The following is a 17093-nucleotide window of genomic DNA, read 5'->3' as shown; positions in this document are numbered from 1 at the left end:
TGGCAATGGTTTGGAAAGTTTTTGATACCTTTCTAAATCTAGATTTGTCTTGAATATTACAATTAGATACTGCAATTAGAGAGACCTGGTTGATCACTAGCTACATGGATGACTCGTGGCTGATCTACATTTCTATTTTTTCTCCACCTTTCCCCATTCCATTCCAAGGCTACATACGAATGCCATACCAGCAGCTGCAATAGGAAGAATAAGAGTTTGAGACAATGCATAAGTATATGCACCTAGAACTCCATTAAGGTACTCTGTCGGCGCGGTACTTGTCAAATTCTTAGCGCCTAGCGCGATGATTTCGGAGCTATCTAAGCCAGGAATCATTTTCACTTCTTGGGAAAGCGTATTAGTTGGTATGTTCTGAGCAATGCCAATTGCTAACGCGCCATCCAAGGCTTGAGAAAAGACTGGCGATGAGTTCCCAATAGGTGCGTCTTCAGTAGGAAGCACTATTTGAACAGCCCACTCACGATTGTGGCAAGAATATTGGATCCTAGATAGGGTAACATTCTGATGCCTGATTGTTCTGCGGTAGTCCCACGCATGGCTTGGAAATATGTAGGTAGATAATAGATGTGGGTGTCTATAGCCATGTTGAACAGAACTGTAAACAAACAACTTGCTGCGACTGTACGCTGAGATGCAATTCGGAACGGGATTATAGCTCTAGTGTAGTATATTAGTATCATATAAATAGAATGAGCTGAAATTTTAGGACATACCCATCTTTTAGTTCAAATTCGACGGCGAGGAAACAGAGTATCAAGATCCCAAAGCCGAGAAGACATCCCCAGTTCTTTGGGTTCGACCATGGTGAAAATATGCCGCCATCCTTCAGTGCCAGCAATAGACAGGTCATTGCACCGAGAAGTAACGCAGCGCCTACAAAACCCATATGTTTCAGCTTCTGTCGCACTGATAGTTCTGGTTACGGGCACTTTCTCCGTCGATATCGTTCAAAGTACTCATACTGTCCAGGATCTTGATATGATTCTCAAGAGATAGTAACACTGTACTACTCTCATTCATATTCTCCCTACACTCGCTCACGGAGACAGCAGGGATTTGGCATCATTGGCTGTTCAAGCGAGCTTACCCGTACCTTTACACCCCGGCCTTCCCTCTTCAAAATCTCCAATTCTTCATCTCAGCGGCAAGTGCAGATTCCTGAAAGCAGCATCCAATGAAAACATGGCTTTAGTCAATACTACTTGCAGACAGTGCCAGAAATTCTGTGTTGACCGTGGCTTACCCGGACGTAGTGAAGATTGGGTGTATCAGATTGAAGTGCCATACCACCAAAAAGATACAACGCCTTACTTCCCAGGTCTTTTGGCCTCGTTTAGTAATGGTTGCAGCCTCTGCGGAGTGTTGAGAGATGTTCTCCTCCACAAGTTCGCAGAAAGCCGATTCTCAAAGAATGGGGGTAAAAATCTATATTAATCTTGCTTGTGTGGTAATTGCTCACCGTGCTAACGCTTCTCAGAAGTGAATATTTCCGCAAAGTATGGATGTCAGTTGGAACTGCCAGTTTATAACAACCTCACATTTAAAGTGGATGGAGCTTGGGAAACTGACGCGAGTTTTGTTGTGTACGCAGAATATGGTAAGATTCGATTCCGTGGGCGACTGGATCACTAACTCGAGTAGGCGACGGTGGAAACACTGCTTCGAAGTGCTTCCTGGTTCGTCCTGGATCACGAACATGGAATTATGAAGCTATCAGCATTGCACAGATGTGGTTGAAAATGTGCGATAAGCATGATACTTGTCGAGGCACGACACCCAGTATCCTTCCCACAAGAGTTATCGATGTTAAAAGCTCGCCTCCTAAGCTTGTCATGGGTAATGGTATTATCGATAAATATGTGACCCTGAGCCACTGCTGGGGAATATCCAAAGAACACCCATTTGAAGCTCAATATACGAGTCAAACATCAACTGTGTCGTCTCGAATGGAGGGTATGCCCTTGGAAGATTTGCCCGCCACTTTTAGGGATGCCGTCATTGCTACTCGTGATATGGGATTTCAGTATCTGTGGATCGATTCTATTTGCATTCTTCAAGACTCCATTCCCGATAAATCCATAGAAATCGCACGTATGGGTGATGTTTACGGGAACGCGGCGTTATGTATCTGCGCTACATCTGGTATCAATAGTAAATCCGGCTTCCTACCTCCTTATCCCTCGTTACAGCCAGCAGTCAAACTGCCTTTCTACCCGATGAATAGCGAGCCTGGAACCTACATTCTGTTCAGTCAAGATCTGTACAGGTCGCAGAACAAATTTCCCATTGATTGGACGTGGGACATTCATCAGAGAAGTATCTGGAATACCAGGGCGTGGACTTTACAAGAACGTGTTCTTTCTCCCCGTATTCTACATTTTACCTGTGGAAGGATGTATTTCGAGTGTGGAAAGGGATTTTTTATGGAGACAAGCCCTGAGCAAGAACTTACAGAGAATGACCTCGCAGGCTTACGAGTAGAAGCTGGCTTCATAAAAACCCGACGGCTTGGAAATCCGACTGCACTCAATTCCAATGATCTTAGTTTCGACGCACTTGTACGGCTTTACTACAATCTGGTGGACCAGTACTGTCAGCGCAACTTATCATACTCTTCAGATAAAGCAGCTGCTTTTGCAGCTTGCTCTGCTTTGTTTCAGAATCGCCTTGGATTTCATAAAAATGTTTATGGCACATTTCTCGAGGACCTTCCTAGATGGTAAGTAATACTTGCACTGAACTATCCCTTTCAGATCAGTGCTCGAAATCTGAAATAAGTACCACAAATATCATTTTTATTTCTCATTTTTGTTCCGGTCTATTCAGGTCGACGTCGGAGTTTTCAACTCCTTCTCTTACCCTCAGGGCTAATATGAAGTAAAGCTTGATGTGGATACCTCTCGGAAACTCATCCCTAGACTCAAGCTGGCCCTCTTGGTCATGGTGTTCTCACCAACACCTCTCATTCTACCAAGAGATTTTCCACATGGAAGACTCCGAAGTTCTGAATACAGACCAAGAGCTCTCCCATCAATGTAATCACGAGCACCTACCTGCAACCGACTCTCAATCCCCAATACTTCGCCTTCATGCATTCTCAAAAGGCCCCGGTAAGCTCATATGGAAGAAGTTGTATCCCATGAGCGTCAAATTTTCGGTCATGGACCATGAATATGATCTAGAGCATGCCGAAATAACAGACAATTGTGCTACCGGCAGTGAAGACCTCTGGCTCTTGAACTTTTGTAAACTCGGTGCCCAGGCTAAACCAATCTCCGGCTTAATTCTACAACCTGCTGTGGAGTCAGGTAGCAACCATTATCGCCGAATAGGATTTTACAGATTGAACACAGTTGAAGACTCGAGAAAGCTGTTTCAATCCGAAGCGCGGCAATGGATGAATTTAGTCTGACCTCATTAATTGAACACATCTACTCTCGAATGATTGTCAGGTGGCCACCAGGTATACAAACATAATTAGTTTATCTGAAATCACAATTCAAACAATCAGATTTTTCTCTTTCTCTCATTCTCTCTTCACAACACCACCAGTAGATTTTCAGTGGCAGAAATGTAAGGACTATCTATCCATTAACGACAGAAATTTCCCATGACATACGAATCAAAGCAGAGATTGGTATAGAAATAAATTTGATTTGAGAGTTTATAAAACACTTACAAAATAGAAAGTTCATGAGGAATCATGTAGTCGTCAAAATTGTCATTTACCATACATACAATACAAAAAAACATGATATCTAAAATAACCAATGAAGCTGTGTTAGCACAGCCCAAAGCCCCCTCCCTCGTAAAACCAGAATTTCACCACATCGATCCAGAGCACCCAACTCCCTCCCTCATCCCCATCTCTAACGGACATCAAATTTCAAAAGGAAATATTTCATCCTGCACAAAAAACCCCCTATCTAAGAAGTAATAAGTTTCCATCACCACCGAAATGGCGCCCTATATATAACATTATAAAATCTCCTTCCAAACCATCCATTTAACCAACTCACAGCCGAGTCTAAAACTCTCTCTCCAAAAAGCAATTCGAAAGTTCACATATATATTCTGAGTCTATCCATACAGTAGTAATATTCCTATCACCGAAAAGCAACCAACGTACATCAATCAACATGTACATACATACATGTAGTCTCTCTATACAAATCCTCTTCCTCCCATCTACCTACCCCATTCTACACAGATACATATACATATACATACATAATACACAACATATTCATCCCCCATAACCCGAACTCGAAAAAGCAAAAGAAAAAAAGAGCAAAAAATGATCACTGGCGGGGTCGAACCGCCGACCTTGGCGTTTTTTGACCTTACTGATGAATCAGATGAGATATTAGCACCACGCTCTAACCAACTGAGCTAAGCGACCTGATTGATTTGTATATAATCGGCTGGCCTATCGCAACATATATATCCCCACATTCACAGTATCCTACAGCAAGTGGATCACCCACCCTCGGATACTGTTATACCTTTATCACGTGTAGTTACTAAACTAGCTTAGCTTAGATTAGCTAATCCTGGGCCAATATCTTGGCCCTTGGCACCATTCTAATTCTACATCTTTTATTCCACACTTAAACCTCACAGATACCCTAACAATCATTATTCACTAGCGTACATTGAACATCTCCAGTCCCCAGATACACAATAAAAACCTCCCGGTACTCGGAGAAAAGTACATGACAGCGGCATAGAGTGGGATAACGAGCATCACGAGATAGATGGGGGAGGGAGCGGAGATGACGCTAGGAATTTTCTATTAGGTACATACATATCACGACGCAGGGATGCGAGGATCGGGACTTGGGGATGGGGGGTGTGGTTAGGAGCTACTGTATGGGGTTTGGAGTTTGGAATTTGGAGTTTGGAGTAAAGTGGTATGGATGATGTATCGGGTGGGTATGGTGTGTATGGGGTATGCTATGTATAGTGCCGGAGGAAGGGAGGGAGGAAGGCAGAAAGATAATCCAGATACGAGTAGAATCCCCATACTGATTATATGTACTGTACCTACCTACCTATCAGGGTAATAATGTTATCATCTCCGTACTCCGTACTCCGTAGTGTACACCCATGGACATGTAGGAACACCTATGCACGAGTGAAATCCTTCAAAGTTATTCAGATCCTCGAACAAGTTGTTTCCGTGCTATTAAGTGTATCCATTCATTCTCTTCGTGATATGCTTTCTGCTCTCCTTCTCCAATCCTTCGAGGTCGTAAAGAGGGGAATGATGCAGCTGCTGTGTGCGACGAGTGCTGCTCTCGCCAGCTAGAGAATTGTAGTTCTCATCTCATCTCACCTCATCGAGGAGAGTGTATGTTTTCTGCTTTTGATACTAGGAACTTCATTAATAGATCCTCACATCCATATCTTCTCAGCCTCACAAATTCACCATTTATTCACAACATAAAAACTGCTCAAGAACCCTTCAGATGAATCAATCTCAATTCCATTTATATAATTTAATCATCACACCATATTTCTCATCACACCATTACCCGATAATATACAAAAAAGGCCGGTCATTCATATCCAGCTCGACCCCATTCGTCCATCATTCAATCAAGTGAGAATGCCCCCCATCCCAAAATTCGTACTCCCAAAGTACATACGCGCCTAAGACACCTAATTGCCCATATCATATAAACCGGAATTCGATATCATTAAAAAAGCCTCCATCAATATGAAATTCCCTATTGGGTATCGTGCTTTTTTGCTTTATGCTTTTGTCTTTCGCTTTTCGCTTGCTTTTCCCAAATCAAGAAGACCTCGCAACGCAATGCAATGCAAATGCTACAACATAACCCCAAGATGACCAATTAATGTTGGTTATCCGCGCAAGACCAAGCACCGTGAGAAGTAGCAGTGTCCAAGTTCATGGAATAACCGCTAGCGTATAAACCCGCAAAACACACAATGCACGCTATAATAATCAAGACAATATTAACGAAACTCAAGAAGATTTGCTTGGAGCCTTGCATGCATGATCCCCAGTTGATATAAAACCAGCAGATACCAGGGAGACCGTAAGAAAACCAAGACGCAAAAAGAGCAGAAATGAAACCGAGGAGATCGGAGAAGACGGGAATGGATTCGGCAATAATCCACGCGACAGTCCATGTTCCGAAAGCGAGAGCGACCCAAGTTCCGGTAGAGACCAATCCTCGACTGTTTAAGTGTTTGGTTCCGGAGAAGAGTCGAATGTAAATGTATTTGATAGTGACGTGAGCGAAGATAACTCCTGCAATAACAATGGTTGGTAAAGCAATTCCCCATGCAACCTTGCGAACAATAGGACTGTTGCTGTTAAGAGCTGGACTTGCGACATCTTCACCAGCATATCTGTAAATGACGAGAGCAGCGACCAAGTAAAGACTGATATCGACAGTTTGAAGAAGGACGAGAGATTTTGGGAAGTCCTTTGGATCGCGGAGTTCAGCAATGAAGCTGACCCAGGCAATGTGACCACCGTATGCGAAAACGACGTTGGAAATACTGTTGAAAGCGGTTGGGAAAGTTGGGCTGTAAGTTCCTTTCATGTCTGCGGCGTCGGCTTTTGGCGAAACACCTAAGGCGACCATAGTGAGGATGACAGCGGAAAAAATACTGGTAAACGCTATTGCAACTGTTAGCGCGTTCGGTAACAGCTGACTTGGCAAAACTTACAAATAATGGACAAGAACGACACATTTTTGAGAGTTCTGTTCAAGGATAGGAAACTGAAAACAGCCAATCCAACAACACCCCATATAATGGTACAAGTTGCATGGTTCGTGAGAACATTCATGGCAATGGTGAAAGTCAAAAGATGCGATGCCATGTAGAATATGCAGTTAATGACGTAAGCAACACCGAGGATCTCTCTTCCCCAGGTTCCCATCAAGATTCCACCAATGTCTACATAAGACGTAACCTAAGAAATTGATTAGAAACTGGAAATATCTAGAGACCACTCCTAGAACCTAACTTACCTGAGGATATCGCATTTTGAATTGCCACAAGACGTAACCAGAATATGTAGTGAAAACACCGAGAGCGAGAATGGAGATGAGACCACCAATGAGACCAACCTTGGCCAAAACAGCTGGTAAAGAAAGGATACCAAGTGAGATATTTTCAGCAATCATAACGATTGCTCCTTGCCACCAAGTCATGGTTTTGTCTGGAGATACTGTCAGCTAGTTCTTTCGCCAATAAGTAAAAAAGCTTACATTGAACCTCTGCGCCTTCCTCATTTCCGAAAGCATCGAGTACCTCTGCTACCTTCATGTCGGAGGACTGATCATCCGCCCTGATGTTACCGCGAACATTGTTGGCAGCTGTGATATCGTCTTTGGTAGCTTTATCCGAAGTTGCCTTTTCAGGATCCATATTTGAAAATTGTTAGTATTCTCCGCAAATTTTTGTTTTTGGTCTTTTCTCAACAGTTGAGAGACGTTGCTGTCGATTTCGGATGCTAATGACGGACGTTGGAACAAGAATAAAGGATTGAGGCTGTCAGTTGAGGAAGGAGTAGCTGAGTGTTGAAAATGGCAGAATAACACCAAGATGTGGACACGAGACGAAAATATGTAGGGTTTTTGGACGGGGTTAGACACGCTCGACACCGAGATAAGCTAAAGATTGACAATCAATTTCTATTGAATTCAAGTAAGTTCAATGAGGGGAACGTCAGTGCGAATGGTAAGACCATGTTGGGAGGTGGTTCCTAAGACGTAAGTAAAATTCTTTTATATGGAGTTTCATCAGTGACAGTGGACCATTTGTTCCTTTGTGACTCCACTAAAAAGTAACTATTATGTTTTGGCGAGGCGACGTGAACAACGGTCTCCATGAAATCGCCATATTTTGATAATATTTCAGTGTGATCTCGGTATTGACCATGTACGTTTTGACTAATTCAGGGTATTGAATCTGGGGTAGTGCGTGGTATTGCATGCCAAACCTTGAAAATTTGAATCTTGCCAACAATATGAGTTGGATTGGACTTGATCACTGATGCAAGTAATCGACACGATGTCCCAAAGTCACCACGTTTGACTTCTCTCTTCTCCAACATCAAAACCTGGAGTAAATTGATGCTGGAAATTCGAATGAATTAAAATTTCAAGCTTGTACCTGACTGATTCCGCCTTACGTTGCAGATCATGCGAGTCAGTAGCTTTATTCGACAACTCCCGCAGCCTCTTCGGGCCGCCTTTAGACGAAAGTAACCTTAAGTGGTTGGAGGTGTATTTTCCATCCATTCACCGTCTTGTATCCACTCCTTTCCTCTCAGTTCATTGAGGCGAAAGTAAGAATAAAATACCAAGCACGCACTGTATTCGTAATCCGTAGATAAGAAAACCGAGACGAAATCCGGAATTGGTAAACCGATGTGATCATCTATCTTTGAGACATAAGCATATCTCTCTATGGGGTAGAGTAGATGAAAATGGTCTCATATTTTCCCAACCCCTCGCTGCCTTGACGCGATATCCGCAGTGGCTCGAGTGGCTCGAGTGGCTCGAGTGATTGTAATCCCCCCCCTCATTTGGGGGAATCATCGGAATCGAAGTCGATGCGTGATGAAGGGGGGAAGAGAAACCATTGAGGTAAAGCGTGGGTGTTTCCTCCCGGGATCATAGTGTGAAAGAAAGCTCCGTATAGATTATATTTTGTGCTTAATTCCGCAGTATAAAATTTCATCGTGGTAATGCCTTGGCCATAGGTAAGGCTTGCCAAGGCATTATTTATTAGCCTTTCATTAGCAGCATAAGATATTCATCTGAGGATGTGAGATTAGAAATGATACGACACGCTAGAAAACACGACGAAAAACTTAATAACATTCATGACCAATCGTTGCCCTTCAGAAGAACGTGACATAGTCCCGGTGCTCGGAAAAGGCTTGTTTTAGCACCGATATGGACGTCGTTGATTACTAATACTGTAGATAGACCTGAGGCTCTAACCTTTTCAGATCTCGGGTTGCAACGGCCTTGGTTATCTTTTTCTTTTCCTCTCATCTGCCGTTGCAACTTACTTTAGTATTACGCCTAGATAAGATCACAACTCATAGTTCGAAGTAGTAAATCTTCACATTTACACGAAGATTGGTGGACCAAACTCGGAATAACCTTACTTTTCTTACCTTCAAGATTACCTTTCCATCTACGTAGTAGGTAATTGGACCTGGGTATCGATAAATCTCAAAAACTTGGAACATCATCGCCCATCAATACTCCGGACTCCCGGAACAGATGACGACGACTTGCGAGAATGACGAGAATGACAGGCTTGACAGGAATGACAAAATTTGGCAGGATTTGACTCAAAATACCGACAGACGGATTGACCGACACAAATGATGTCAATTTGATTTATCGTGCTGTGTCGTGCGTGTTGTGTCGTGTCGTGTCGACGAGCTAATTGGATGGATTTTGCATTAAATCGCTCAACCTTTCTTTGCCGATTCCTGGGGTTTCAACTTTCATTGCAAAATCAAATCATTGTGTCTTGGGATTGTGAAGATCACAAAACTTGGGTTCTCCAGAAATTGGAACGATTCATAAGTTGTAGGGTTAATGCAAGCAGCTCTTCAATGCAATCACTGAAGATAAACATAATTGAAATAAGTTCACTGTCATCAACCATGCACAAGATGATGCATCAAAAGGTACAGTGGTGAAAATGAGAACGAAACGTTAGACGAAACCAGTATATCTGTAAGTAAAAGTGCTATTTTTAATTCCTTCAACAGGTCAAACTGGAGTGGATATACATTACACAATCTTGTAATGTTTGAAGTCTCTCGTCTTGACACCTCTTGCGAACATCAGGTCCAATTCTTCATACGTCCTTCCTTTGGTTTCTGGAACTCTGAGCCAACACCAGATAAGACAAAATACCGAACAACCACCTATCTAATCATCAGTCACTATACTCTTTTCGATATTTATTATCGTTGTGAATAATTGTAACCAATACCTCCACCAATCGGTGTTTTCCTCTGTTGTGAAAATTGATAAAACAAAATATTCGACTCACCATAGAAAAATCCGATCTTTCCTCTCCAATTTGCTTGATCCGGATTAATCATATAAGGAATAGCAACTGTCATGACTATCCCAACAAGTGCTTGCATTGCCGTAGCCACAGCAATAGTTTTCGAACGAACTTTAGTCGCTGATACCTCACAAAAAATCGTGTAGCAAACGGGCCCAACACTAAGATCGAAAATACCATTCCAAACGATCATGAGGGTCGATTGTGCCCAGATGACACCTGGACGATTCACGTAATTTGGTACACAATCCAGAATCCCAATAAGAAACATAATGGTTGTGAGTAACGCGAGTCCGACGTTGTAGATGCGTCGTCGACCGAATTTTGATATCAAAATCCATGACAAAAGGGTTCCTACAAAGCCAACGGCTAGAAACCCGACGCTCATATCAAATGCTTTTGATCCAGCCAGACCAGCAACTATAACAGTGAATTAGTAGATTATCCTTTGGTTCTTCATGGAGTACCCCAGTAGCAAGAACGGATGTACTTTCTAGAAAAGATCTTGAATATTCTCAAGGAAGAATCAGAATACAACACCAGAGCAAAGAAGACTTACGTTGAAAGAAATAGGCCGCATAGCCCACTAAGTAAATTCCACTGAAAACCTGCGTCACAAAAACCGCAATTGCGATCTCCGTTCTCCTAATATTAGTCTTATTAAAAACATCCCAATAAGTTGTTCCCGTCTCCATTTCCAACTCCAACCTATCCGTCTCAATCATCATCGCCAGAACAAGTTTATTATTAACTTCCTTCGATGACAGCCTATCCAGCGATTTCTCTGCTTCTTCAAGTCTGTCATTCCTGACCAACCACCAAGGCGATTCGGGCGCGAAAGGGATACCAATCAAAATGATAATGGGCCAGAGCCATTGAATTGCAAATGGAGCACTATATGCCCAATGATTATCGAGACGAGACGTTCCAGCAATAACCCCATTTGCAATGAGTTGACCCATCACGAAACAAAGATTGACATATGAAGTTAGATGACCGCGAAGTGCTATGGGACATACCTCCGATGCGTAGGTTGGGGCAATGGTAGTATATGTGCCTAGGATGAGACCGCCGATAAGTTCACCCACGAGAAGAACAGGGAGAGACCGCGCGAAGAACTGCACGAAGATAAATGCTGCAGTACCGGATACACATGCCATATATGTCTACCAATACCAAGTTAGCTTCGAGCGCACGTCAAATCCTTCGCAGCTGTAATTATTTCGAAAACCCACCCATTTCCTTCCGTACCACTCCATCGGATACCCAATAAGTAACGCTCCCACCACCTGTCCAATCGGATTTCCCATGCCCAACGCCGTCTGCCATTGCGCGCTCACGATATAATCTCCTTTGTATTTATATCCAAAATCCTTTTGGAAAGCAGGTGTCGCATATAAACTTCCCAGTAATTGGGGATCAAAAGCCGTCATGATTATTCCGAGAGAGAAAAATGCAGACCAAGCTATCGCAGCGGGGTAGAGACGAAGCGCATCGCGAAAAGACATGGAATGCTCGATTTCCGTCGCAGTTTGCGCATCGAGGTGCGTTTGTTTGTTAGGGAGATGCGGGGGGTCGATGGGGAGGGATACATCTTGGAGATGTGGTTTTGTGGTCATGTCTTCTGATTTCCGCATCTTGATTCCTGGATGGATTATGAGGAGGAGATGAGAGACTTCAAGATCAAACTAGTATCCTTAGAATGTGAAACTGATCCCGAAAGATATTGTTGTCTAATGCGCAATATCCGATATCCAATATTCGTAAATCGTCACCCACTGTGTATCCTCAAACACACCCGTTGGAATCATGCTATATCGTATGAAGATCTTGAGGAAACCCTTCATTAAATCTTCAATCCTTATCGCGCTTGCGAAAGCAGAAGAGATCAATGCATCCATAGATACTTATCGATGATAAGCTGCAACTCATACTTCTGCAGATACGGGATGCGACGTTATGATATGATATCAGATTACCAAAATGGGGGTGGGTGCAATCCCCGCGATCTTGGCACTCCCGGCAAACCGACAACTCTAGATAGACATCACGGAAAGGACAACTGAATTAGGAAGGTAGATAGGTAACTTGACGACGTTGGAATGGTAGTTCAGTAATGAATTGGCCTTGTTTGAAGTCATGTACCGAAGTCGGGGTACATGGTTGCGTTCAGTCTGAGTCAGCAGCATGTCTTGACGAATAGAACAAGGCGGGTATGTCTTCAGAACGTTTACTTATCATTATCACCGCTTCTACATATATAGGTAGTATATCTAAGAGCGGAGCTTGGTTCAGATTGAACTTTTATGTATACATCAGAAGCTAAACTCAATTCCCTCAAATATATATTCAATGATACGTTACGAGCGGCCCACACGGTATGAAAGCTTGACGTTACAATTTGTTTTTACTATTGATACAACGACTTGCAGTCGGTGATATTCTTGGTATCGATTTTTCTGCAGCCAAAATGCATGCGGATATTCAGCCGCAAGTGCGGAGTACTAAAGTTGCATGTTTGGAGAAGGGACAGCTAGCCATTGTATAGAGAGTGCTCTTGGCTGCTACTTTGATATGCTGTACGATGTGAGAAGGATTGCGGGGTAGATGTTTTAATTTGTAAAAAGCATTCGTGTTTTTCTTAGGTATGATCCATACGAGCTGTATTCTTCTGCCTCTGCTTTGTATATGAGTAGTCTTGTATCGAGAGAGGTAGATTAATAGAATGAATTGAAAGAGAGAAATAGAATTCTTCATATAGTCGTGAAACAATTGTACCTGGATATCATTCAGAGTGAGAAGACAAAATAATCGCAATGCATTTTCTCGCGAAACTCGCCATTCCATGGTTTTCACACACAGCATCTCTCATCCACGTTCTCGCTCTAAGCACATCTTTATCTTCTCAAACCTCAACAACAACCTCTCCAACCGCCCAAGAATGCTCACCAGGTCCTGATCCCCCAGTTTCCCCACCCCTGAACAATAGTCTCGCTCTCACCCCTCCCATGGGCTGGAGCTCCTGGAATCAATTCGGTGATTTGATTGACGAAAACCTCATCAAGTCAACCATTGATGCCATGATCTCCAACGGTCTAAAGGATGCTGGATTTATCTATGTGAATTTAGATGATGGCTGGCAGCGATACAAGGGACCTAGATCTGCCCATCCTCTCGAAGCCGACCCCGCCAAATTTCCAAATGGAATTAAAGCTGTAGCCGACTATGCGCATGAACGAGGATTTAAATTAGGTATCTATTCCGGTCCGGGTGATGAGACTTGTGCTGGGTATACAGGGAGTCTTGGACATGAGGAAGAAGATGCAGATATGTTTGCTAGTTGGGGGATTGACCATTTGAAATATGATAGGTAGGCTGTTTCCCCTTTCCAGTGCATCTTTGAAAATTCTCTAATGACCATAGTTGTTGTTCCCATGGAGATGCTCCCAAATCCGTGGTCCAAGAAATTGTATTGAAAATGTCCAAAGCACTTTTGGCAACTGATCGCCCAATCGTCTACCACGCATGTCATTGCGGTTGGGCCGATATCTGGGAATGGGCCGCCGATGAAGGAGCAAATCAATGGCGCATTGGTCAAGATATTTCTGATGAGTTCAACTATCCCGGAAATCGGGAAAAGTACTATTTCGACGTGTTAGATATGATTGATCGAGGGAATGACTTGGTGCAATATTCGGGTCCAGGCCATTGGAATGATTATGATATGTTAATCATTGGACTCAATGGGAATTCAACTCAACTTGTAGGAACAGGGGCGTCGAATATTGAGTATCGGACGCATTTCAGTATGTGGGCGATGGTAGCTTCTCCTCTACTCATTGGATCCGACGTGAGGACTTTGGACACTTATGAACTTCAAACTCTCACCAATCAAGAGGTTATTGAGATAAATCAAGATCCGCTTGGAATATCAGCCCAAACAGTGGGTGTAGGCTACGAAGCTGATGGAGATCTTCAAGTTTATGCTAAAGAATTGGCGGATGGGAGTTACGCTATCGCATTACTCAATCGTGGAACTTTCACGGCGGAAATGAGTTTTAGTCCTCGTCGGGATATTCTTATGACTTGGGATCATTATCGAATTCGCGATCTGTGGAAACATAAAGAGGGCCTTTATGATGTTCCGTATACTGTGGAGGTAATGCCTCATGAAGCTAAGATTTTTAGAGTCTGGGAGGTGCAGAAAAATGCTTCTATGTGCTTTTTCCAGTAAGATGTCAGAGGTGAGATCTGGGCAAATGATCTTAGAATAGAGCTGTTAATAGATATCTATAACCATCATTTGATTTAAAACCGCAAAGTATAAAAGAAGTCTCGTCCATTGTGACGAAATACGTATGTTTGGACAGATGTAATCGATCTGTTAGATCAACTGCCTGAGTCATTGTCGAGGAAAAAGTGGAAATGATTCGGAAGAACAAAAAATTATTGAAAGAGACATTGTTGGATGCAGCGATGTTGAGCAAAATGAATTCCGATACCATTATTTACAGCGTTTGATACTTTCCTCGCTGCTACTAGACCCAGTGATCATTAAGACGCCATTCATAAGGCCTCTTAAAAAATATATTGGAATCAAACTCCGTTCAATGCAGCCTCAGATTCAGGATCATGGTAGTGATGCATTTCAAACCCTCTTCCTTCATAACCACACTTTTCGTAGAAGGCTACCTTTTTAGCACCACAGTCAAGTATACTCTGTGATATGATCAGCTAATGATGCATTTCAACGATTGGATATGGAATACAATAAACTCACCTTATAACAACCTCTTTCGGAAGCAATGTGATCCAAGGCCTTAATAAGTTTTGTTCCAAACTGCTGTCCCTGATGATCCGCCGAGATACACACATCTTCCACATGACCTTGTAGCCCCAAATTGCCAAGGCTTCACCAATAACACATTAGCTCTTCCGCTCCTTTCATTACCTTTCCAAGATAAAGAAACTCACAATTTCATTTCCACAACCAGTGTCCCAGTCCCCATGATGAACTCTCCGTCACCCTCACCCCCCTTCTCCTTCACAATCACCAACACATAATAAGTACCCTCACATTTCTTCATCGCATCAAATCTTTCTTCCCATTGTTCTTCGGTAATGGGCCCTACATATGCCAAATCTCGTAGAACACCTAGATATCCACGATGAAAATCCGAGCGTTGGAGTGCACGGAATTTATAGCCATCTGGGAGAGTATTTTGACATTCTTCAGAGATCAAGTCGTCTGAAAATAGTGAGACTTCGGAGGAGGTCATGGTTAATGGAAATATGCGTATCAACAAACAATAAGAAGTTGGATATGCGACGAAGTTATTGAAATTTCAGAGATACTTGAATGAAATATAAATGTGGTGCATGGAAGTCACGAGAAACAAATCTACGTGTCAGATCACGTGATGATTCTGCTGATTAGGTTACACACTGTGGATGAATTCTCCAATTTGTTTAATGCGCCAGATGCGAAATCCTCTCTTAAAGGTAACATTTGCTTGTATTTCCCGGCAGTATTCATCTGGTGGTTAATGATATACCCCAATAGGGATAACTAAGTCCAGGCAGCACAATTTGTAGTGAATTCCTGACAGTGATTGATTGGTCGATGCGTCGGATGCAACGTATGTTTTGAGGCTTCTCAAAAGTGGGAAATCAAATACGGACTGATAGATATTTGTGACACTATCATTTCCTGGTTATATCGTGATCTTCAAGATGACTTTCAAGATCCATCTTCCTCTCAATGCTATTGATACTATCAATCAACCTCCTCTCTATTACCTCCAAATCCAAGATACTCTCATACTTTCGACGGGGCTCTTTTGGACCTTTACATATATTCTATACATTCGACAAGCCTATCGAGATGAATCTTATGGAATGCCTATTATCGCACTGTAAGCATACTCGCCCCACATATCGCTCCAACTAACAGAATGTCATAGCTGTGCAAACATAGGATGGGAGATAGTGTATGGTTTCCGCCTTCCATTCACCCTGACTCAAATCCTAGTCTTCGTTCCCTGGCTCATTATAGATGCCTTTCTTGTGTATACTACAATGAAATTTGGACCAAACCAGTGGAATCATGCTCCCATGATATCTCAAAATTTGAAGGCGATTCTTGGGGGAGGTGTTGGAATGATGGTGGTTCTGCATTGGGCATTTGCGGAGACTCACGGCGACGATATGGATGCGATGTTTTGGTCGGCGTTTGTTCTCCAGATGTTTCTTGGAATTTCCTCAGTTGCGCAGTTGATGGAGAGAGGTCATACAAGTGGTCATTCTATTGAGATTTGGTGAGTCGTATGGTTGATGATTTGGCATTCTCTCTGTACTAATCAGGACAAATAGGTTTTGTCGTTTCATTGGTTCAGCATCTGCAATCTTGACGTATTGCTGGAGATATTTCCACTATCCGAAGGACTACACGGTGGTAGGTACACCTTTAACAACATTCCTTTTTGTGGCGGCTGAATTAGCCGATTTGTATTATCCTATCGTGTTCAAACACCTGCGAAAAAGAAATGATAAAAGCAAGATGTTGTAAAATGGGTGCAGTAGGATGCGTTAGCCGGGGACTATGATTCTCAGCGGAAGTGCTTTTGATTGGCTGAATGTCGCGGCAACATTTGGATAGTCGCGCAATGGACTTTCTGATTTGCTATATCGTTCACGATTGGTAATCTTGATATGGCGATGACATTCATTGATAAATGACCTAGGTAGGTAACATTCACTGTGAAGTAAGGGGGGTCTGAGGGAGTATATATAAATAGGTTCACGCTCGAGCAATTGATAAATGATAAATCCGTGCCCCGCGAAGTTCTTTTACCAGTCTGAGAGCAGTAGCGATTTACCATAAGAAGTACACGTCAATCCTCAATTCATTCTGATAAATGTAAATATAAGTTGTCGAGGTCAAAAGTCTTAAGAGAATTCATCTAGAGAATCATCCAAAGGACGTT

General features: G+C 42.7%; 7 protein-coding genes across 7 annotated transcripts; 3 read left to right on the top strand and 4 right to left on the bottom strand.

The window, feature by feature from the left end:
• Positions 1-132: 132 nt before the first annotated feature.
• EAE97_006060 (uncharacterized protein) lies at positions 133-981 on the bottom strand (the record flags this gene model as incomplete). Its single annotated transcript, XM_038876573.1, has 4 exons — positions 133-372; positions 483-678; positions 735-894; positions 945-981. The coding sequence occupies 4 exons, from the start codon at positions 979-981 to the stop codon at positions 133-135; spliced, it is 633 nt and encodes a 210-aa protein (XP_038732280.1).
• Positions 982-1203: 222 nt separating this feature from the next.
• Positions 1204-3520, top strand: EAE97_006059 (uncharacterized protein; the record flags this gene model as incomplete). The annotated part of the gene is made up of 4 exons (XM_038876572.1): positions 1204-1438; positions 1499-1618; positions 1663-2740; positions 2905-3520. 4 exons carry the CDS (start codon positions 1204-1206, stop codon positions 3431-3433), a joined length of 1962 nt encoding a protein of 653 aa, XP_038732279.1. The 3' UTR covers positions 3434-3520.
• Positions 3521-5879: 2359 nt separating this feature from the next.
• On the bottom strand, positions 5880-7431 carry EAE97_006058 (uncharacterized protein; the record flags this gene model as incomplete). The annotated part of the gene is made up of 4 exons (XM_038876571.1): positions 5880-6676; positions 6727-6973; positions 7032-7222; positions 7272-7431. The coding sequence occupies 4 exons, from the start codon at positions 7429-7431 to the stop codon at positions 5880-5882; spliced, it is 1395 nt and encodes a 464-aa protein (XP_038732278.1).
• Positions 7432-9673: 2242 nt separating this feature from the next.
• EAE97_006057 (uncharacterized protein) lies at positions 9674-12784 on the bottom strand. The gene is made up of 4 exons (XM_038876570.1): positions 11343-12784; positions 10667-11273; positions 10090-10527; positions 9674-9961 (listed from the first exon to the last, which is right to left on the bottom strand). The coding sequence occupies exons 1-4, from the start codon at positions 11742-11744 to the stop codon at positions 9825-9827; spliced, it is 1584 nt and encodes a 527-aa protein (XP_038732277.1). The 5' UTR covers positions 11745-12784; the 3' UTR covers positions 9674-9824.
• A 139-nt stretch (positions 12785-12923) lies between these two features.
• EAE97_006056 (uncharacterized protein) lies at positions 12924-14341 on the top strand (the record flags this gene model as incomplete). The annotated part of the gene is made up of 2 exons (XM_038876569.1): positions 12924-13477; positions 13531-14341. 2 exons carry the CDS (start codon positions 12924-12926, stop codon positions 14339-14341), a joined length of 1365 nt encoding a protein of 454 aa, XP_038732276.1.
• A 362-nt stretch (positions 14342-14703) lies between these two features.
• On the bottom strand, positions 14704-15386 carry EAE97_006055 (uncharacterized protein; the record flags this gene model as incomplete). Its single annotated transcript, XM_038876568.1, has 3 exons — positions 14704-14826; positions 14888-15017; positions 15082-15386. The coding sequence occupies 3 exons, from the start codon at positions 15384-15386 to the stop codon at positions 14704-14706; spliced, it is 558 nt and encodes a 185-aa protein (XP_038732275.1).
• Positions 15387-15840: 454 nt separating this feature from the next.
• On the top strand, positions 15841-16675 carry EAE97_006054 (uncharacterized protein; the record flags this gene model as incomplete). Its single annotated transcript, XM_038876567.1, has 3 exons — positions 15841-16022; positions 16071-16424; positions 16480-16675. The coding sequence occupies 3 exons, from the start codon at positions 15841-15843 to the stop codon at positions 16673-16675; spliced, it is 732 nt and encodes a 243-aa protein (XP_038732274.1).
• Between the last annotated feature and the right edge of the window lie 418 nt (positions 16676-17093).

The sequence above is a fragment of the Botrytis byssoidea genome (assembly GCF_014898295.1).
Source record: "Botrytis byssoidea strain MUCL 94 chromosome Unknown BBYS_011, whole genome shotgun sequence".
In the NCBI taxonomy this organism is placed as follows: Eukaryota; Fungi; Ascomycota; class Leotiomycetes; order Helotiales; family Sclerotiniaceae; genus Botrytis; species Botrytis byssoidea.
This window is presented reverse-complemented; position numbering and strand designations above follow the sequence as displayed.

Coding starts and splice junctions, on each gene's coding strand:
- EAE97_006057 (XM_038876570.1), bottom strand. CDS start 11,744: ATGCGGAAATCAGAAGACATGACCACAAAACCACATCTCCAAGATGTA. Junction 11,274..11,342: donor AGTGGTACGGAAGGAAATGG/GTGGGTTTTCGA, acceptor TGGTATTGGTAG/ACATATATGGCATGTGTATC. Junction 9,962..10,089: donor AAAGATCGGATTTTTCTATG/GTGAGTCGAATA, acceptor ATGATTAGATAG/GTGGTTGTTCGGTATTTTGT.